This window comes from Delphinapterus leucas, chromosome 1 (genome assembly GCF_059928025.1).
Source record: "Delphinapterus leucas isolate spDelLeu-1000000601 "Yukka" chromosome 1, BTC_Dleu_Yukka2, whole genome shotgun sequence".
NCBI classification, from domain to species: Eukaryota; Metazoa; Chordata; class Mammalia; order Artiodactyla; family Monodontidae; genus Delphinapterus; species Delphinapterus leucas.
This window is the reverse complement of record NC_143129.1, coordinates 135,627,303-135,647,795: the sequence shown is the minus strand read 5'-3', so window position 1 is coordinate 135,647,795 and position 20,493 is coordinate 135,627,303. Positions and strand designations below refer to the sequence as shown.

The 20,493-nt window shown below is 43.3% G+C and overlaps 2 protein-coding genes across 2 annotated transcripts in view; both read left to right on the top strand.

Annotated features, from left to right (window-relative positions):
• Nucleotides 1-16,592: 16,592 nt before the first annotated feature.
• On the top strand, nucleotides 16,593-20,349 carry LOC149750738 (inactive tyrosine-protein kinase transmembrane receptor ROR1-like). Its single transcript, XM_089921511.1, has 2 exons — nucleotides 16,593-17,438; nucleotides 19,525-20,349. The coding sequence occupies exons 1-2, from the start codon at nucleotides 17,393-17,395 to the stop codon at nucleotides 19,851-19,853; spliced, it is 375 nt and encodes a 124-aa protein (XP_089777637.1). The 5' UTR covers nucleotides 16,593-17,392; the 3' UTR covers nucleotides 19,854-20,349.
• ROR1 (ROR family WNT receptor 1) overlaps nucleotides 20,099-20,493 on the top strand; it is a 32,857-nt gene continuing 32,462 nt past the window's right edge. Inside the window, exon 1 of the mRNA XM_089910711.1 lies at nucleotides 20,099-20,228. Coding sequence (XP_089766837.1) covers nucleotides 20,099-20,228 — 130 coding nt within the window. The remainder of the gene's footprint in view (nucleotides 20,229-20,493) is intronic.

Sequence of the window (20,493 nt, the reverse complement as noted above, 5' to 3'; positions counted from 1 at the left end):
CTTTTTTGGTAGCTACCTTCCCTCCCCCTCTGACCAGTGGAATAGACCATCAACCAATACCCCATCCCCATGTACACCATACACACCAATACACTGTCACCTTCCTCAGCATCTCTCCTCACATCTCTGCCTACGGGTTTACTTTAAGTTTACCAATCTGGAGGGAAGAGCTCATTCAAATAAAACACATTCTAAACATGGTTCTTAGGCTATTGCCATTTCTCTGCAAATATTCTAAGCACACAACTCAGTGACTGTAATTAAAGACCAAAGAGATATTCGATACTCCTCATGAGGGGCTCTGCACCTTGTTGTACTATTGTGGATTTTCTTGATTTTATTTATTGTGGTTTCAGTGGATTTTGTTTTGCTGTGTTGGACTTAGGATATTATTATCCTTGGGATTTATAAAAGAATACCGTGCCTAGCATGACATGAAGCCGACTTAAAAACCAAATTTGCCACTTTACTATGTGATCTCGAACAAGTTGTCTCTCAAAATCTCAATCTCTTCATCTAATAAGAATACTAATACCAACAGTAGAATGGACAGAGAAAATGCATAAAATATGCAAATGTTTTACATTACTAGTACAAATGTTTTACAAACGTGAGCATAGGAAAAATATGTTTAACTTCGCTATGGATAAAAATGAGGTATGATCTTAAAAAGTGATAGTACCTCGTAGGTACCTTAGCAGGTATTTGTTAGCAGCAAGTGCAGAGAAATAGACACCATTCTGTACTGATGGTAGAAATATTAATTAGAACAATTTTCTTAGAAGACTATTTGGAAATATATGTAAAAAGCCTTAAAGAGTTGCATACCTTTGACTTAGAAAATAATTCCACTCATTGTTTGTAGCCTAGAGCAATATCGTAGATGTATGTAAAGGTTCATACACAAGGATATTCATCTCAACATTTTATAAATAACAGAAAGTTGGATACAACCTGAATGTTTCACTGCAACCACTAAAAACCATGTTTTAGAAGAATAATGATGGGGGAAATACATATTCCATTCAAAAGAAGAAATTATGTCTAGTATAATTCCAAGTTGTAAAAAGAATTCCTTCGTGTGTTTATATGTATGCATGCATATATTTGTTAAGAGTGATTATCTGTAGGTCCTGGATGTATGGTGATTTTAATTTTCTTCTTCGTGCTTCTATTTTTCAAAATTTCCACAACAGCCGTTGCTTTTTCAAGGGTAGATTAAGAATGCCCTTACATATCTTACAAGAATGTGATCAGACTCTAAACTTAAGCTATGTGTGTTGAAAGGTCATATGAATTTATTTCATCATCATGAGATGTTGTATTAATCCCCTATTTTGTGTTTCTTTCACACTTCTTTTTTGTCCTCCGTCCATCTCTCTGCCAAAGCCTTTACTTTCCTTCCCTTTCACTCTCTCCCTTCTCTCTAGGCTCTGCCTTAGTCACTTTCCTGTCTCGTGGGCATTGCTCCACTGCCTCTAGGAGCAAGGGTCAAACACTTGCTGACCCTGATCTGAAGCTCAGTTGATCCAAACCGAGCAAGAAGTGAACACGTTTCTTGCATTTCCTTTCAGAACTCTAGTAGCCCTGACACACATCCTGGACTAATTGAGACTGTGTGAAACGGACGTCTCTCAGTTCAGAGCTGAGCCCTTGTCATCTAGGACTGAATTACCAACTTCTCAAACACTGCTGGGAAGGTTGGGGGCAGGGTTGCTCTTTTCTTCTCCATCCCAAATGTTGGATGCCCCTGCCTTCCAACACGACTCGAAAATAGCTTTGTCAAGCAAAGCGTGAACACGAGGAGTTTCCTGACATTTTCATAACTACGAGCATATGATTGGCAGTTCATATTGAATAACGATGTAAGAACTCTCCCAATACTATTTCCAGTACTGGTTCGTAACCAGTCCCAGCTGCCTCACCACAGAGTGGGGGCACAGTAGACTACCAGGTTCCGTGGTTCGCCCACTTGCAAAGTTTGTGTTGAGTTACTGGGAGTCACGCTAACGGGGGGAGTCACTCTCCCGGAAAGCATTTAAGATGAATAAAGCTGAGGGTTTAATGTACTAATGAAAAAATTTGTCAATATTTAAATCAAACGTGTGAACACTAAGTGTTTTTACGTATGTTTGCCGCAGAGGTTTCGAGGCAGTCTCTGGCCTTCCAGACACGAATAAAGTAGATAGATGCACTGTTAGACCTTTGAACGATGACAAAGAAAAACAGGGAGTAATTGCTTCACTCGAAGCCTGCCAGGAAATTAATTGCCTAAGAGATGTATTTTATGCAGTGTCTAGAAAACTGCAGAGTCTACGGGAGTGGCTTGCTTTCACTAGGAGAAAACATGTGTCACCTCTCACCAAAGATGTTTATGTCTTCTCACAAACCTGTCTTTTTTCAGCCTAAAGACATTCCAACTGGAAATGACTACAAAGCCAGGAGTTGATAGGTTAGGGGTGTTTAGTAATGCTTAAAATAATACCCTCATGGCAGCAGATACGATTCTGTCCTGTGAGCCCTATGGAACAGCAACCCGGATGCCTGGTACCTGGACGTCTTTTTGTTTCTGCTTAGAGAAATTGGTGGGGGTGGGTGGGGAATGGTGAGCCTGCCTTTGACTGCCAACTCTGAAACTCATGGATCTGGGCAGGGCTCTAGAGGAGCTATAGCTAAATGCACTTAAGAAATAGGGATGGAACCTGCCTTGGTCCCCCTTTGGGATTGTATTCCAAGGAGTGCTTGCGGAAGGCTGCTGGTTGAAGGCTGAAGGAAGTCTCTGCAACATATCTTGGGCACCTTCTGCAAACCAGGTTAAATGGACTGGGCTCTGCTGGGAGTGAGATTGGGGACCTCACTCAAGAGACTACAAAGAAAAATAAGAAAAGCTGCTGCACTTTAGTAGAGGAACAGATATCTCAGTAAAGAATCCTAGACTAATGAAGTAAGTGCAGGAGGGTGGAGAGAGCAAAGCTACTCATAGACTAATCTGGGGGTTTCAGGAAAGCATCTTAAGAGAGCTAAGACTGAACTAGAACTGGAAGGATAAAGGACGGTGAGCCAGGTGGAGAAAGGTAAGAATGGATTTCTTGGAAGGAAATAGCCAAGGCATAAATGTCAGTAATAGTGTGGTGTGTTCAGAAACTACCAGCTGTTCTTCATTACTAGGGCCTGGAGTTCGAGAAGGGCAATGGTAGGAGATGGGGCTGAGAGATGTATGGGGCTGGACATTCAGGGGCCTTGTGACCTCTGTTAATGTGATAGGACTGTCACCAGGGGACTTCATGCAGTGGAGAGTAACTGCAGTTGTAAGAAAGAGATGATCTGATCTAGCTATCAGGTAGCTCATTCTGCAGCAGTGTGAAATATCAATTTACAGCGTCCAGAATGGAGGTCAAGAGACCAGTTAGGAGGATACTGCAATCGTCTTGGTGGGACAGGATGAGAGCTAAGACTAGACCAACCATAAAAGGTTAGAATTGGAAAGAACATATCAGATAGTTCAACTTCTATATTATACAAATGGAATAACTGAGGAAAAAAGAGGGTAAGTGACCTCTCCAAGTTACGTAGAAATAAGCTTGTTGGCAGCCAAATCAGCACCAAGGACCCTGGTCCTCTGATTTCCAGCCCAGTGACTTTTCCACTCAGCAGTGCCAAGATCAGTCCCAGCATCCTGCTTGTTAGGTAATGCCCTAGAGAAATTTGAAACTTACTTGGCCAGCATTTTTCCTATCAATTTCTGGGAAGTGGGAACAGTCCTTGCTGAATAGAGAGAACCTGTATCAAGCCAGAGCACCTGGGAGGGATCTTTTCTGTTCATCTTCCTCCTCTCTGGCTTTAGACATCTCCTTAATATTTGCCTCCTTCCTCTCCTCCTCCAGAAAACCAAATACTGCTTATGAAATTCTCTCGCCTCTGCTAAGTCTAGGAAGTATACACACAATTGAGCACTTTTTCTCGAGCTTGTTTTCTCAGTGTTAACTCTAACTACTGTATCACGGCTAAGCACTGGGACAATTTGGAGGACACGTGGTTCAATACAATCAACACTGACTATTTCCATCTAAACTCCTTCCTTGTCTATGTACATATAACCATTTTACATAGCAGCATCATTTTACATAACCCTAACCCCACATAGCAGCGTCATATGTGCAAATACTCTTCGGTGTTTCTTTTTCATTAAATCATGTGTGTACATATTTTCATATATTTATATTAGCTTTATAGTATTTCTTATAGTGGAAACAGCAGGAAATTTGGAGTGAGGCCCAAGGCTTTGGGCAAGAGGCTTAGTCTCTGAACCTCAGTTTCTTCAACTAGAAAATGCAGGTAATTCTACTACCTTGATTCCTGGCACATAGTCAGTGTACAGAAAGCATCCATCCTCCCTTCCTGCCTTTTTGGGGGTTGTTTCTGGGGCAATATACTATTTTCATAAACATCTGGGTATGGTTACAAATCATACCCATAGCTAAAAGTCAAAGGTCATGCTTCTTTTTTTAATCTACCTCAATGCTGAGAATCTTGTTGAGGAAAGAGTACAATCTTGATAACTTCTGAAGGTAAGTGGAAGAAATGAGGAAGAGAAGAGGAAACCACTTGAACTTGAAAGTTAAATTAACAAAAGTTTGTGGCCTTCTCATCTTATAAACATTGAAGTAACCAGTATTTATTGTGTACCTGACGATGGCAGCGTGGTTTATGGAACGCGCCAGCCACAGGGATGACACAGATTTCCATTTTAGATGGCCCTTTGGCAGCTTCACGAAGGGTGGGTTTGGAAGAAAAGAAGACTGGAGGCTGGTCTCCCAGTTAGGGGAGTCGTCAGCTGAGGGGGGTGATGGGCTGGGCCTGGAGGGAAGAGAGGGGTCAAATTCAAGCAGTGCTTTGGAAGCCAATTTAGTTTTCAAGTTAAACTGTTGCTCCTCTTAAAGGTCGCCCCTTCTCCTCTCCTTCCCATCTTCGTTTCTTCCATTCAGCGGAACTAAGTGCGTGGGGAGCTTGAGTGTCTGGGCTGGGCAAGGGGAGAAATTGTAAATTTCAGGCTGTGAGATGAACTCAGTTTCCCTCTTTGCTGCCACCACACAGAAGTTAAAGTAAAAAATGGGAGAGATTTCATTCACTCATTAAACATGTATGTATGTATGTACTAAGTGTCAACAACTTGATACTCACTAGGCACTGCTCTAGGCAATGGGGACACAGCTGTGACCAAACCAAAGTTCCTGTCCCCATGAAGTTTGTATATAAACAATAAACAATTAAATGTATCACTACAGAGGATATCTGATGATACTAAATGGAATAGGTAATAATCAGTTAGATAAGGGCAAGGGAACAGTGGTAGGCATGAGATCAAAGAGGTGGTGGGAGCAGCAGAAGACTATGTAGGGACATTGTAAGGACTCCAGTGTTTCCTTAACACAAGAAGGGAAGTCTTTGGAGGAGTTTGAGCAGGGGAGGGACATAAACAAGGATTCCTCCAGCTGCTGTGCTGAGAATAGACTGGGGAAGGCGGCCAAGAGTGGGAGTGGGAAGACCAGTTGTGAGGCTACTGGGAAAAAAATCATGCAGAGATAATGGTGGCCTGAACCGGAGGGTAGCAGTAAAGGTAGGTTTGGGATTGGTTTTGAAGGAGGAGGTGGAAGCATGGGCTGCTGGTTTGCATATGGTTGTGAGAGAAAGTGTAAAATCAAGGAGAACACAAAGTTTTCGTTGTGAGCAGATGAAGGAATCGGTATTTACTGGGATGGTGGAAGAGTTCCAGAATGGTCTTGGAGGGAAATAAAGATTTCAATTTTAGACACGTTGAGTTTGAATTCCTTTTACATACCCCAGTGGAGATATGAAGGCTGAAGTTCAGAGAGTTGTCTCAGCTGTAGATAAGAGTGTGGGAGTCTTCAGTACAGAAATGGTCATTTAAAGCTTAGGAGACAGGAAGATCAGGTAGGGAGAGAGAGTACAAGGAAGAGGTCTGAGGACTGAGACTTAGGGCTCTCAATGACTAAAATTTTGAACTAGCGCAGGAGACTGAGAAAGCACAGCCAACGATGTAAAAGGAAAACCAAGAGAGAAAGCCTGTCCTGGAAGCTGAGTGAAAAAAGGTATTTCAAGAGCTGTGTCAGATACTGCTGCTAGGTCAATAATGATAAAGACTGGACATTCACTGTTGGATTTAGTAATGGAGACCACTGACCTTGACATGAGCTCTTTCAATGGAATGCCAAGGCAAAGGCCTGGTTGGGGTGGGTCCAAGAGCCAATGGGGGAACTGGAGAAAGCAGGTACAGACATCCTTGAGAGGAGTATTCCTATAAAAGGGAGTACAGAAACGTGGAGGTAGCTGAATGGGGACACAGTCTGAAGAGAATTTACCGTGGGAGGTATTATAGTACATTGATGTATTGATGGGAATGATCCAGTAGAGATGGGGGGAAATGGCAATATAGAAGAGAAAAGGGACAATCACCAGAGCAATATCCATGGATAGGTGAGAGGGGGTGGGGTCCATGCGCTCAATGGTTGTTGGGCCTTAAAGTGGAGCACAGAGCGTCTACCCACAGTAATGGGAAAGGAGGCAGAGTCTATGGAGCAGACCAAGGAGGGGTGGTTTAATCAAACTTCTCTTCTTAAAGGCTAACGCCTAAGTCTTGGCCTTTCTGATTCATAAGCCATACCTATTTCTGTCCCCAACATGTTCAGAGTTCACACACATGCATGATTTTATGTATGACTTATCTTTGGTCCAATGAGAAGGAACTACAAGATGCAAATTATAAAAAAAGGGAGTGAGAGAAAGAGCTTCCAGCTAGAAATCTAAGCGAATGTCAGCACTACAAGGGTGGGGATTTTTGTCTGCTTTCTTCTTTCCAGTGCCTACAATAGTACCTGGTAAATCGGTACACCTATTTCTAGAATAAATAGAGCAAAAACGGAACTTGTACTTCATAAACAACTACCATGATTGAATAGTTTGTATACACGATCTTATTTAACACACCAGTTTTACAGATGAGGAGATTACACACCTAGCCCCAGGCCACGCACAGCTGGAAGGCAGCTGTCAGGACTGCACCCAGTTCTGTGGGTCTCCAAAGCCCAGGTCTTGCCCGGACACTGCACTTTGACCATCCAACTACTTGGTGAACTTGGTCAAGCCATATAGCCACTCACTCTTGGTTCTTTCAGCCTTAGAAGGGGTTGGACCAGAGGTCGGAAAAGTCCCGTTCCAAAGGAATGACTCCATTAGACAATAAACAGACCCAGGGGACAGCCACGAGGCTTGGTGCCTGCCCTGAGTTCACAGTCCCCCTCCACACACACCAGTTCTGCCAGCGGGCCCCTTACCATTTTCTGCCAACTCTGACATAGACTCAGCTCCCTCCATGAGACAGCTGGATGTTCTGTGCTCTGTGTCTTGCATGTATTGCCCTTGTGCCAGGTTGTAGACAAGTTGAACCTGCCATCTTGGGCCCTAATCCCCAGCCCTAGCTCTCCAGCCATTTTCCAGACTGTCACTAATCACATCACTTTCTGGTGTCCCCTTGTCTTCACTATAAAATCCCTTCCCTCCCCATTTTTTCCTACTCTTATAATTTTGAGGTAGCAGATTGAAATAAGACTACGTTAAAAAGACTTTAAAGGAACATGAAAGTAGGATTTGAGTCCACAGAGAGTCCCCTTGGGCCTGTCCCGCCCCACTCCCCCCATTACTCCATGAACTCTCACTCTGTCTTCGACTCCACTTATCTTGGTAGCATACCATTTAATCCACGATCTGTCGAATTATTCCTTTTTGAAGCTATCACCTCCTCCAGAAGCCTTCCCAGCCTCTGTTGTATGTGCTTTCTTTTATTCTTAGCACAAGGTTTCAGCAAACTTGGTTGAAAAGAAAGAGGAATGGGGAGAAGGAGAGAAGGAGGGAAAGGGTAACAGAGGTGATGTTTATCACACTCACGTTTCTCCCCCATAGAATGTAAAGTCCTAGTGAACAGGGATCGTATCGTTGGTATCCCAATGCCGAGAACATAAGGCCTCCCCTTTCTCTGCTCTGCACTTTCCCATTCTAGTTAAAGCAGCCCCACAAATTCACCCTCATTCCTCATTTCTCCTTAAAGAGTCCACTGGATTTCACAGCTCTGTCCCAGAGACCCCCTTGTCTAACAGAAACCGCTTGTCCAGTTACAATATTCCCATTTGGTGCCTTACAAATCAAACCTTATTTTACTGGGAATTTCTGCCTCTTTACATTTTTTTAAAAATGTGTACATTTTTTTTATGTTTGACATGGTCACCTCTGTGTTGCCTTATTTGGGGCTGGGGGTTGGGGGAGGCATTATACTCACCACTGCTTTTTATGGAGGCTAGTAGTCTTTCCTAACTGCCCTCAGCAGAAGGAATGGGAAACAAAGCTGAGATGAAACAGAAAAGCAAAATGGGGGATTGGGTTTCACCCCATTTCTGAGTAGTAAGATGAAATCAAAACCCTCCTAAGAAGTCCCTAAGTTCCCTTTACCACTCTTTCCACAAACCCCCTTTTTTCAATCCATGGCCATAGGCATAAAAGAAAAGTGAAAAAAAATATCAAAGCAATCCTAGTAACACTTGTGGTAAAAAATCTGACCAGATTGGTATGTGTGCATGTCATATTATTCTAAACTTCCATTATTCTCAATGGGCAAATTTAGGGGGTAATTGGAATGCCTGATATTTGAAGAACTGCCAAAGAACATCCAAAGGGTTTCTAATGAGAACTCGGGGCCCCAAACGTGGGGGCTCCAAGACCCATCTGTACATTCCCAGTGCCAGCCTAAGCTTAGGAGCAAAGTAGGCCCTTCATAGGAGGAAAAGTCAAAACACCCCTGGGCTTCTTAGAAGGTACAAGGTTACTCCACCACGGAAACCTCAGTAAATAGGAGGGGGCAAAAGTCACTCATCCTTTTTATTAGTGACCTTCCATATTCTTACAAATACTGTCGTGTACAGTCCTATCATTCCAAATGCATGTCTAAATAGGAATAAAATCTATCACACACATAATTTCCCCTTAAGTTACATTTGTGAGATACAAGCCCGGGTAATTCTCCTTTTCCAAAGTGAAATAAAACCCTTGTGTTCCTAAACATCGCTATGAAGCAAAGCCAATACCTTCCCATTTCTAAGTTAGACACAAGTAACTATTACGTGCTGCTCTGGAAACTATGACAGAATGTTATTCATCTGTTTGTTTTAATGGTTCGCAGCCAAGGGGAAAAAAAAAACTTTAAATTTTTCATTTAATTTTTCAAAGCAAAAAAGTGGTGTGAGAGAGCGGACTCTTTTGCTGAGGAAATAAAAGTTAACAATTGTCAGGGTCCAGGTGTGGGAAACAGCACGTGATACTTGACACAGTTGCCTCACAATTGCTCATGCTCACAAAGGCATTCCAGGAAGAGAAGGGCTATTAGGATGGGCTGATTTCTCAGCCTTGTAGATTGAAGTCTTCTCTGTGAGTCATCACCTCTCCGGGTTGATGTGCCTTGATTGGGTCACTTTGAAAGCTGATCTTAAAGGTCAAGTGTGTTTACACATTACCCTCTTTGATGCCCACTTTCAGGTTGGTCTTTAAAAACAGAGTTTGGACAATAACGTTGGGATCCCACATTTAACCTGTAATCTCTCCACCGCAGGCAGCCTGAGGCAAAGTATACTTTCGGTGGCCCCGACAGCTCTCCTTCCAAGATGCCCACCTTCTCTCTTTCACTCCAGCCAGCTCTTTCCATGTCTCCACCTATGTTTATCCTGATACCTCTTCTCCAAGGGCCTTTTCTTCCAAGCTGGTATGACTTAAACTATTTTCCCTCCTCCTGGTTGGCAGTTAACCAAGGACGCTTCAAGGCTCAAAGCTGTTTCAGGAAAAGGAAGGAGGTGGCTTTGGAGAGGTGGTAACTTTTTTAGACCACACCAGATTATATTCTTTTTTTTTTTAATTTATTTATTTTATTTTTATTTATTTTTGGCTGCGTTGGGTCTTTGTTGCTGCACATGGGCTTTCTCTAGTTGCGGTAGCGGGGGCTACTCTTCATTGCAGTGTGCGGGCTTCTCATTGCGGTGGCTTCTCTTGTTGCGGAGCACGGGCTCTAGAGCGCAAGCTCAGTAGTTGTGGCGCACGGGCTTAGCTGCTCCACGGCACGTGGGATCTTCCCAGACCAGGGCTTGAACCCGTGTCCCCTGCATTGGCAGGCAACCTCTTAGCCACTTCGCCACCAGGGAAGCCCCCAGATTATATTCTGTTCTTAAAATTTCTGTGTCTCTGAGTGTTTATCCATATTGGGTAATTCTGCATCCTTTATGCAAATTCTTAATTTTATCATGTATCCCCCTTTTTAATGAAAAGACAGAGCTGATTTTCACCTTTAAGAGATCTGATGCACCTCCCAAGGGAGAACCTGCCTATGAGGTGGGAAGCTTTGCACCCAGCCCCAAGCTTACTAGTGCCTGCCCTGGGAAGCACCATGGGTGTGGATCTGCCGTGGCTGTGCTCTAACCAGATCAGGGTAATATGTGACCTGATTTGCAAATTTAAAAAGGGATACCTTCCATCATTTATGTCCATGATGGTCTTTGGGGAAGCAAATGTAACTTACCAGTTATATTTGCATTGGTAAAGTGAAATTACCTCCCACATGAGAGAAAATAACCCGAACTTTGCTAAATTGCTGACTGGAGCACACCTAGGGATACTGCATCTCTTTGAACTGCATGATGGATTTCCTTCAAACCAAGATTCAGGGCTCTGGGGACAGGCATCTTGATGGGATTTCATCTCCATGGCTCAAAATGGGGCTTGTAAGAGGCACCGAGTGGGGTAAACTCAGAAGTGTTGCAAGATGCCGCTCAAGGCGGCCAGTCCCCCATGAGGCTGCCAGGTTGTGGGCTTGCGGAGCACTGTCCCTGGCATTCCAGCTGAAGAACCGTGAGAATCAGAACAAAAAAACCCGCTGGGACTGTGTAAAATGCCAGGGCTTTTGGCCAGTGTGCTTGGAAACATGCCCCAAAATCTCTCCCCAGCTCTGAAGCTTAAAATTCCCACTTACTGCTCCTCTCTGTTGCTCCCTCTACCTTGTCCCTTGTGTATAAATGAGATTTTTCATAAAAATTGAGGTGAAATTCACATAACTTAAAATCAACTATTTAAAAGTGAGCGATTCCATAGCAGTTAATACATTTACAATGCTGTGCAACCACCATCTCTCTCTAGTTCCAAAACGTTTTTATCACAACGAAATAAAACTCTATACCCATTGAGGTATTCCCTATTCCTCCCTTTCTACGGCTCCTGGTTACCACCAGTCTGCTTCCTGTCTTCATGGATTTACTCATTCATGTCAATGGAATCGTATACTATGTGGCCTTTCTCATCTGGTTCATTTCATTTACCATAATGGTTTGGAGATTCTTCCACAGTGTAGCATGTTTCAGTACTTCGTCCCTTTTTCGTGGCGAATAATATTCCACCGTATGGATCTACCACATTTTGTCTATCCATTCAACTGTTGGTGAGCCTTTGGGGTTGTTTCTACTATTGTGAATAGTGCTGCTATGAACATTTGTGTACAAGTATTTGTTTGAGTCTCTTGAGATCCTTTTGTTTGAGTGAGATTTTATAGTTAGCAAAGTCCCTTTATGTCCATTCTCTTCCTAGTAAGGAGGAGCATGCATTTTGACTAGTCGTATTACCCCAAAGGGGAACATGTTAGGGCCTCACTCATCAGTAAGAATCACTTCGGCTTGACTGAGCCTGTCAGGCCCCAGTGTAAAATCTGGTGCAGAAGAAAGTGGTTTCCAGTTTGGAGGGTCCTTCTGGTATGGAGAGGGTCCATGTCTGAGAGCTAGCCTAGGTCATCTCCATGTCTGTTATGTCTGTTACAGTTCTGTTGGTCAGTCTGTGCACAGTGGGGTGGGGGTAGAAACAGCTCTCAGCAGCACCCTCTCCCTCATTCAGCTCTTATTTACTGAGCTGTGCACTGTGCCGGGCCCCGGAGTTACGAAGCCAACTCGGACATGGTCCTTGCCTTAGAGTAGTGGTGAGGTGGGCACTACGTAATATGAAGTCAGAAATGCGTAGGAGTGGTGTGATAAAGGTGCTGGACGGGGGGCAGGGGGCAGTGGAGTGGGCAGTGACTAACTTTCCCGGGGGAGTTGGAGCATTGGGTTCTTAAAGACATAAAGGCAACCACGAGATGAGAAAGAGGATGGAGGGAGCGCTGGGTCCCAGGAAGAGAACAGGCAAAGCCAGGAGAGCAGCAAAGTGCATTCCTTGTTTGGAGACTACCAAGGTCAATAGCATGGCTAGTCTCATTAAGTTCACAGGCTCATCAGGCCAGGAACGAGGCTGGAAAAATGGGCAGGAACTAGGGAAAGGCCTTGTGTACTACAGTCAAGAAACTGTGATGAGTCAGAAACTAGGATGAATTTTAGGCAGGAAATGACCTGATCAAGTCTGTGTTTTGAAAAGATCCCTTTGTAACAAGTGACTGATGAACCAGTCTCCCATACCCTCCTTCCTGGTCGGCCTTCTCTGTCATCTCACTGGCCGTAGGCTGGCCCTGGACTGAAGTGCAAGGCCAGGAAGATTGCCTTCCTCTTCACACACGGACCTCTCATCAATTGCCCCACCCTCCTTGTATACAACTTTCAACAAAGATGAAAGTGCCAACAGCAGTTAATAAAAAATCCATCTATACTGAGCTCTTCCTGACCAAGTATGTCATCTCTCCTGGAAGTATTTGAATTTAGAAGTAGGCCAAGCTCAAACAAATGAGTGAACTGTTCATGACGGGAATTCAGCCACGCAGGGATAGGCCCAGATAGATTCTGATAAAGTTGTTTGGAAGATTAAATGAGGTCATTTGAGGGCCTTCCCGATACCCTCACGCCATAGCCCCTCCTGCTCATCTGTATACAGTAAGGTTCCCACCCCCCACCCCCCGCCATCCTGTAACACTTTCTTTCTTTTTCTTTTGTTTTTTTACTTTTTATTTTGAAATATTTATATTTAAGAAAAGTGGCACAAGTAGTATGCTCTTATCCCATTACCCCTAATGTTAATGTCTTGCATCAACATCGTACTGTTACCAAGAGTAAGAAATTAACATTGGTACAACGCTACTAACTAATCTACAGACTTCATTGCGTTTTCACCAGTTTTTCTACGAATATTAAGGGTTTCTTTGGAAATCATGTGTCTAAGACAACAGTTGAGTTTGCTCTCTTGTCTGCCTTAAATTGAGGCACGCTGCAGAAACCCTGCTCTCCCTGGAAACACTAAAGAGAGCGCCAGCAGGCCTCTGATGATCCAAACTTGGCACATCTCCATTTTGGCATCCATTTGGGGTATTCTGCGTCCTTCTACTCCCCATACCCCACCTACCCACCCATCCTTTCTCCTCCTTTCCTGCTCCCCACTCTCAAAAAACTACATCGTGGGCTTCCCAGACCCCACACTACGCAATGCGTTGTTTTCATTTTCGGAGAGCGCTCGAGAGCCTTGTTCCAGACCCGAGAGGTTTGCCAAGGAATGTGTAGCTATTGACTCCCGCTGTCAAACTCCCGTGGGCAGTGTTTCCCCATTCTCGATCCGTGGTGTTTCCTGAGTGGATACTCCTACTGCTGCCACGTTGGTCATCATTGCTGTCAGCTCGCGTGACCATCCCTCATAAGCTCCTTGCTCTGGGGAAGGGGGAGACCCCAGAGGTGGAGGGCAAACTGTGTTTGCTTTTCCCTATCACATGACAGCGACTTCGGAAGGTTGAGGGGCTGGTAACACAGTAACTAAATTACCTTTATGAGAAACAGGAGCGCCCATCACAAAGCTCCCGGGCATCCTGACATCACGATGAGGTAGCTGGCACATGTCTGTGCCAGCTGCTGTGATGAATGGCCAGGATTCCATTTGCCCTCTCCTAGTGCACTTTTCTTCTCCCTAGAATGCAGCCTCAGGCACGCTCGCAGCAAGTGCCCTTGCACTCTTTCTGCCTTGCTGCTTCATGTTTTCAATTTGCTGAGCATGGAGGGCATCAACGATGAAAGAAGAGAAAAGCATAAAGCTGATTAATGTTGGAGGAGCGTTTGTTCCCCTCCAGCCACAGCCAGCAGGGAAAATGGAAAGGATGAAAGGTGATTGCGACTTGATGTTTAAAAGAAAATCTTTTGGCTACCCAGCAGATACCAAAACGTCTTCACAGTAGAAGGCCCCTGTAAGCAATGCAAAAAAGTCTATAGCCAGCCATTTGAAAGGAAGCTGTATACCATGGTTACAAGTGACAGTCTGGGGCAAATCTAGTTCTTCTGCTTGCTGTGTCACATTAGACAAGTTCTTTGCTCTTTCTGACCCTGTAGTTTTCTCATCTGTAAAATGAGAATCATTACACCTTCACCTTCTGTATAAGACTGTTGTCAGGATTAAATGACTTAATATTGATTTTATACATAAATGAAATTGAACAGTGCCTGGCACAGAGTAAAGGCTCATTGCAAAGCCTCTTATTTATTATTAGGCTGATTTAATTTAAAGTAGTATTGAAAAGTAGGACATCATTACAGATCCAACAGCCTGGTATTCAAGCTTCAGTTTGAATTTTGAGTTTAAATCCTAGCTGCACAACTTACTGGCTTTGTGAATCTGAGCCAGTTACTTAACTTCTCTGAACTTGAGTTTCTCCCTCTGATAAATAAGGATAATAACACTGCACAAGGGGCTACTTTGACGAAAGCACTTAGCATAGTACTCAGCACAAAGAGTGGCAGACACTTAATACATGTTTATTTTTCTAGTGCTGTGGTTCTCCACCACTTTCAAATCACCTGAGACCTTTTTAGAACGCATGAATACCTAAGCTGCATCCCCAGAGACTGACTTAATAGGTCCAAGGTGGGGTTTGGGCACTGGTATTTTCGAAAGCTTCCTAAGGAGATTGTATAAGCAAACAGGACTGAGAACTCCCTAGCAGGTGACATTACATACTGTTTTTTTAAATTTTGTTTTGTTTTTTATATCTGTCCCCAAGAGACTAGACAGAATATCAAGAATTCTGAGCACAGTCAAAAATTTAATACACCTGCAGCTCTAAGCCCTCGATAAGAGATATGCAGCCAAGGAATTGCATTCCATTTTATTCCGAGAAACTGTATTCAAAGGGTCTTCTTAGAATCTTGAACTGGAAAGGTGGTAAGAAGTTTAGCCTAAGCCTCACACATAAAATATGGAAACTCCCAGCAGGTCAGGGATTTATATCTGGGGGTAATTCCAGGGTTTTGTCCTCCCAAGAGATATAAATTGAGGCCTTGAGGGTTTAATGCGGGGGAGGAAGAAGTGTTCTCATAATGACGCCTTAAAAATCCAGAGCTCTGCTAATGCCTAGGGATAGAAAAGCATCGTCTGTAATAGTGGGGGTGGGAGTTGGGGGGTGCACTCTGGTCTCCGGACTTCAGTCTCCAAGATCCCAAGGCTGCGTCATCGAGAAACTTCTTTCTCCTCATAGGTTTATGATTAGCTACCCAATAAAAGTGGGGCTAATTTTACAACCCAAGTAAAATTTAAGCCAAGAAGGCTTCAACATTAGGATTTATGAAAGTAAACATTTAGAGTGCTTGCAGGATTTTGCAACATTAAAATTTCAGTGTCTTTATGTCAGGTATATGATATATTCATTTGTACGTGTACTTAAAGATTACGATTTTAAGAGCTTTGCACTGCGAACTATTCGGAAGACCACACTGAAGATACTGCTCCCATCTCCACCTTCAAAATGACTGTTTTAGTGAATAGGGAGTAGAAAGCAACTGAAAACCAGTGTCTTTTAAGGATCAGCTCTATCAGATTTTTTCACCTGGCTTCCTATTCTAGTGGGCTTTCTAGACTCCCTCACTGAATCCTCAGGTGTGGAAGTCCAGGGTCACAGCACTGACCACAGTCGATTTTACAAAGTAGAAGCTTAGTAAATAATTCTCCTTTAAATAAATGTCTTCTTCGTTAACTGTAAGTGCTTTAATAATAATTGTATGTTACCTCAGTGTAGCAGTTTTTAAAAGCTTTTACACAACTTGATAGGATCCTCATGACTGTGACTTACAGGGTCGAGAGGTCAATTATTAGCTTCATCTTATAGGTAAGAAAACCATAGCTCAGAGGACTTGGGAGGTTGCCTAAGGATATGCAAATGTTAAATGTAGAAGGAGAATTTTGTTCTCCTGATTTTTGCTCTAAAGTACTTTAACTTAGAAGCTAAAGAGGAAAAATGATGCTTTGTTCAGATGATGTGTTGATTCCAGCCAGGTTAACGGGGGAGGAGCATCCAGGCTAGAAGTCCGCCCATAAACCTGGCAGATAGCCTTCTGCTTGGCTGTGGTCTGCCTTTCAGAAGCAGATTGGTATTCTGTACTCTGGTGTCTTGAGCTTATCATAGGCCCTTGTGGGAGGTTTTGGCCTCTGTCCTTTCAAGCTGAACCTGCCATCTTGGGTCCTAATCTCCAGCCTTAGATCTCCAGCCATTTGCCAGACTGTCACTAATCACATCACTTTCTGGTATCCCCTTGTCTTCAGAATAAAATCTCTGCCCTCCCTTTTATTATTGTCATTTGAGGCAGCAAAAATTTTTTAAAGATTATTTTTTTTAAGTTTTAGGGGATTATGAAAGCAAGCATCCATTGGCATTTGCTCTGGATTTCCTGGGATTTAGTGACTCATTTGAAATTGTCCGGTCCGTGGTTTGCCATGGACCGCTCTCTGCAGGGTGGAGAGAATAGGTCTCAAGCAGGAGCCACGTAACTGGACTGCCCTCTGGTTTCTTTCCAGCTGCCCCCAGCTTCTCACCCCATGGAGTCTCCTAACTGACATATCAGTCCGAGTGTACCTTGGTGATAACGCGCCCACGCCTTTGTAGCAAATGAAGAGGAAATAATCTGTGCTTAAAAAACGAAAAACTGTAGAATATGTGCCCAGATTTCCAACTCATTCCCTCTTTACTCTTACAACTACATCATCTTCCAGCCCACCACCAGCTGCGAAAATAAAAGTGTTTTCTCCCATATTTAAGGATGATTTTGTGCTTCAGGATGATTTTTCTGGGGGTGAAGGAAACTTGACCGACGTGACCAACAGATGTTTTAAACGATAGAGGGAACTGAGGAAAAAGTCGGATTCCTTCGCCCACTCTTTAGGATACTGTGCCCGACTGCGCCCCCTCGTGACTGTCTGGGGCATCGCGCAGTCAGAGACAACTGCAAGTGTGTACTGCACCCTCTAATGTCTGTGCTCTGTTTTTAGAGATGAGTATGAAGAAGATGGATTCTGTCAGCCGTACAGAGGGATTGCGTGTGCAAGATTTATTGGCAACCGCACTGTCTATATGGAGTCTCTGCATATGCAAGGGGAAATAGAAAATCAGATCACAGGTAGGTAGCAATGAAATTATATTTATACTTTGCATAACAATTTTTCTCGCCAGAAATTTTACTGAGCTCTTCTCTTGACAAAGGATTAGGCTAAGCATAGGGGTTAGGAGCAGGGCCATAAAAAAGCAGGAGATGCAATCTCTGCTCTGGAATTTACATTAGAATAATTTATTGAGTTTGCCCTTAGAGGAAAAGGAGGCTTTGAGAAGTCTCACATTCATTCAAACACTCAATAAATATTATTGGGTGCCTTTGGCATACCAGGACCTGGGCTGGGCACTGGGGATGTGATGCTGTGGGGAATAAGCCAGGTACGTTTCTGCCCTCACAGAGCTTACTGTTTGGAAGCAACGTTGTGTCGACTGAAAGCAGATGAATTTAGAGTCCATAATTCTGGATGCTAACCCCAATATTGCCATTACTGTGACTTTGGGGAAAGTCTCTTACTCTCCATGGAAATCTCTTTCTTTCCCTGTGAAGTGAGCGAGGAGGCAGGATGATCATAAGTCTCTTTCTGCTCTAGCTTTCTCTATTTTACCCTTCACTTTCCTGAATTGAAAGTATCTTTTTCATGGAAATCTAATAGTGAAGCACTACCTAGCACACGTGAGGTACGTAGTGTCGGCCACCTTGCACGATTTCGTACACCTAGTTCTGGTGGTTGCGGCCGCCTGTGCCTCTCCCATTAGTGTAGTTATTATGCCTCTGTGCCCCGTACCCTGGCAACACATTAAAATGGCCTTTCTGAAATTCTAATAAGGTTGCCAGCTTTAGCACTGAAAAATACAAGACACCCAGTTACATTTGATAATTTTTTAGTATATGTCCCAAATGTTTATCTGAAGTTCACGTGTAACTGGGTCCTTTGTAGTTTATCTGGCAACTCTAGGATCTAAGAGAGGCAAGAACAAACCCAAGGCAGGCACACAGAATAGCCAACAGTCCAGAAACTATGTCCCGTGAGGACTTTGAAGGAGCTAAGAGAGGGCCAGGGGAGCTATTTAACCCGAAGAAGCAACTGTAGGAAGATGTATTTGCCCATTGCGAAAGCCCTCAGGCTTTCAAGCGGAAAGACTGTGAAATTCCAGAGCGGAAGCAGGACTGTTGGGGAGGGGCTATCGAAGAAACCTTTCAACCTAGTAAAAGAACATGCGAACATACTTTTTACTAAGTATTCACAAAAATAAATGGGAGTTCTGATATAAATATTTGGTCACCCAATTATATTAATCCTCTCTTGGACATTTTCAATGGACATCAGCTTACTGGAAAGTATTAACATTTTTTTTTAATCCATTTAACTTTTTTAACAAGCATTTCCCAAACTTGTTTGCTTATGGAGCCCCAACTTCTCAAACACTTTTAACATTCTACAGAATTAATGTTCTGAGGAACATACTTTGGGACAACCTCTTAGGCTGCCTTGTGAGTATAAGCTCCTTGTCAGTAGAGTTATGCAAAGGCTAGTGCTCTTTTTGTACAGGGATAAGAGGTTAGGCTAAGTGACCACTAGTATTCTATAATACACACTGGAACAACTGAGTTGTGCTCTTCGAGAACTTCCAGATGAGTTGCCTCATTTTCAGAAGATGGAATAGAAAGTATTCAAGCCACAAAGAAGTTAAACAAGTTACCCAGAGTCATCCAGCAGCTCAGAGGCAAGGCACAGAACTAAATCCTGTGATCGGGCTCAGTCACTGCATAAAGCAAGTTCTGCCCTGCAGCTGTCAAATGTTTTAGAAGCCTCACAAAACTAATAAAAAGTACCGGATGAAATGCAAAGTTCTGTTGCTTTGTAGTAAAAATGAAAAATATATTGTACTTTAACCTAATTAATTCTTTTTATTAGGAAACGGTACATATGTAACTTAATCCTGTTTTTTTAACTTTGTAGTCAAAATTATTTTTTTCAAGCCAGTGAAAGTAAGCTGCTTAGACATCTGAAATGAATCTCCTTCTCTTGGCCTTGTCTGTTTGAGCACAGCAGATTCTTTCCAATGTGTGTTTACATCTGATATCTGTTGACTAGATAACCGGGAGAGATAAACCCTGCCCCTGGGAGTTAATAATTGTGTTTGTTTTCCAGCTGCCTTCACCATGATCGGCACCTCCAGTCACTTGTCTGATAAGTGTTCTCAGTTCGCCATTCCTTCCCTGTGCCACTACGCCTTCCCATACTGTGATGAAACCTCATCTGTCCCAAAGCCCCGGGACTTGTGTCGCGATGAATGTGAAATCCTGGAAAATGTCCTGTGTCAGACGGAATACATTTTTGCGAGATCAAATCCCATGATTCTGATGAGGCTGAAACTGCCGAACTGTGAAGATCTCCCCCAGCCAGAGAGCCCCGAAGCTGCGAATTGTATCCGGATTGGAATTCCCATGGCGGATCCTATAAATAAAAGTAAGTGGTAGCCCCTGACCGTCTGTGCTGCCTCGGGGGCCGGCAGCCGCATGAAAACTGGATCTTGATCCCTAGTGATGATTCGTGTTGATAGTCAGATTACCTTCCAATGGGCCAAATACTGTGTGGGGCTGAGCATTCAGCGGGGGATTAGAGGCAGTGCCTATCTTCAAGAAGTTGCATGACGATGATAATTTTAAAATATGGTTTCTGGTTCCTTAATAACTTAAAAATAGAATTACCATACGTCCCAGCAATGCCACTCCTGGCTATATACCCGAAAGAATTGAAAACAGGTGTTCAAACAAAAACTTGTACGGAAAGGTTCATGACAGCTCTATTCACCACAGCTAAAAGGTGGAAACAGCCCAAATGTCCATCAGTAGGTGAGTAGATAAATACATTGTGGTATATCCACATAATGAAATATTATTCATCCATGAAAAGGAGTAAAATCCTGTTACATGGTACAACATGGCATGAACCTTGAAGATACTGTCATAGAAAGAAGCCAGACACCATTGTATGAGTCCATTTATATGAAATATCCATAGTAGACAACTCCATAGAGATAGAAAGCAGATTAATGGTTGCCAGGGGCCGGGGGAAGGGGAGAGTGGGCAGTGACTGCTTAAGGAGCATAGAGTTTCT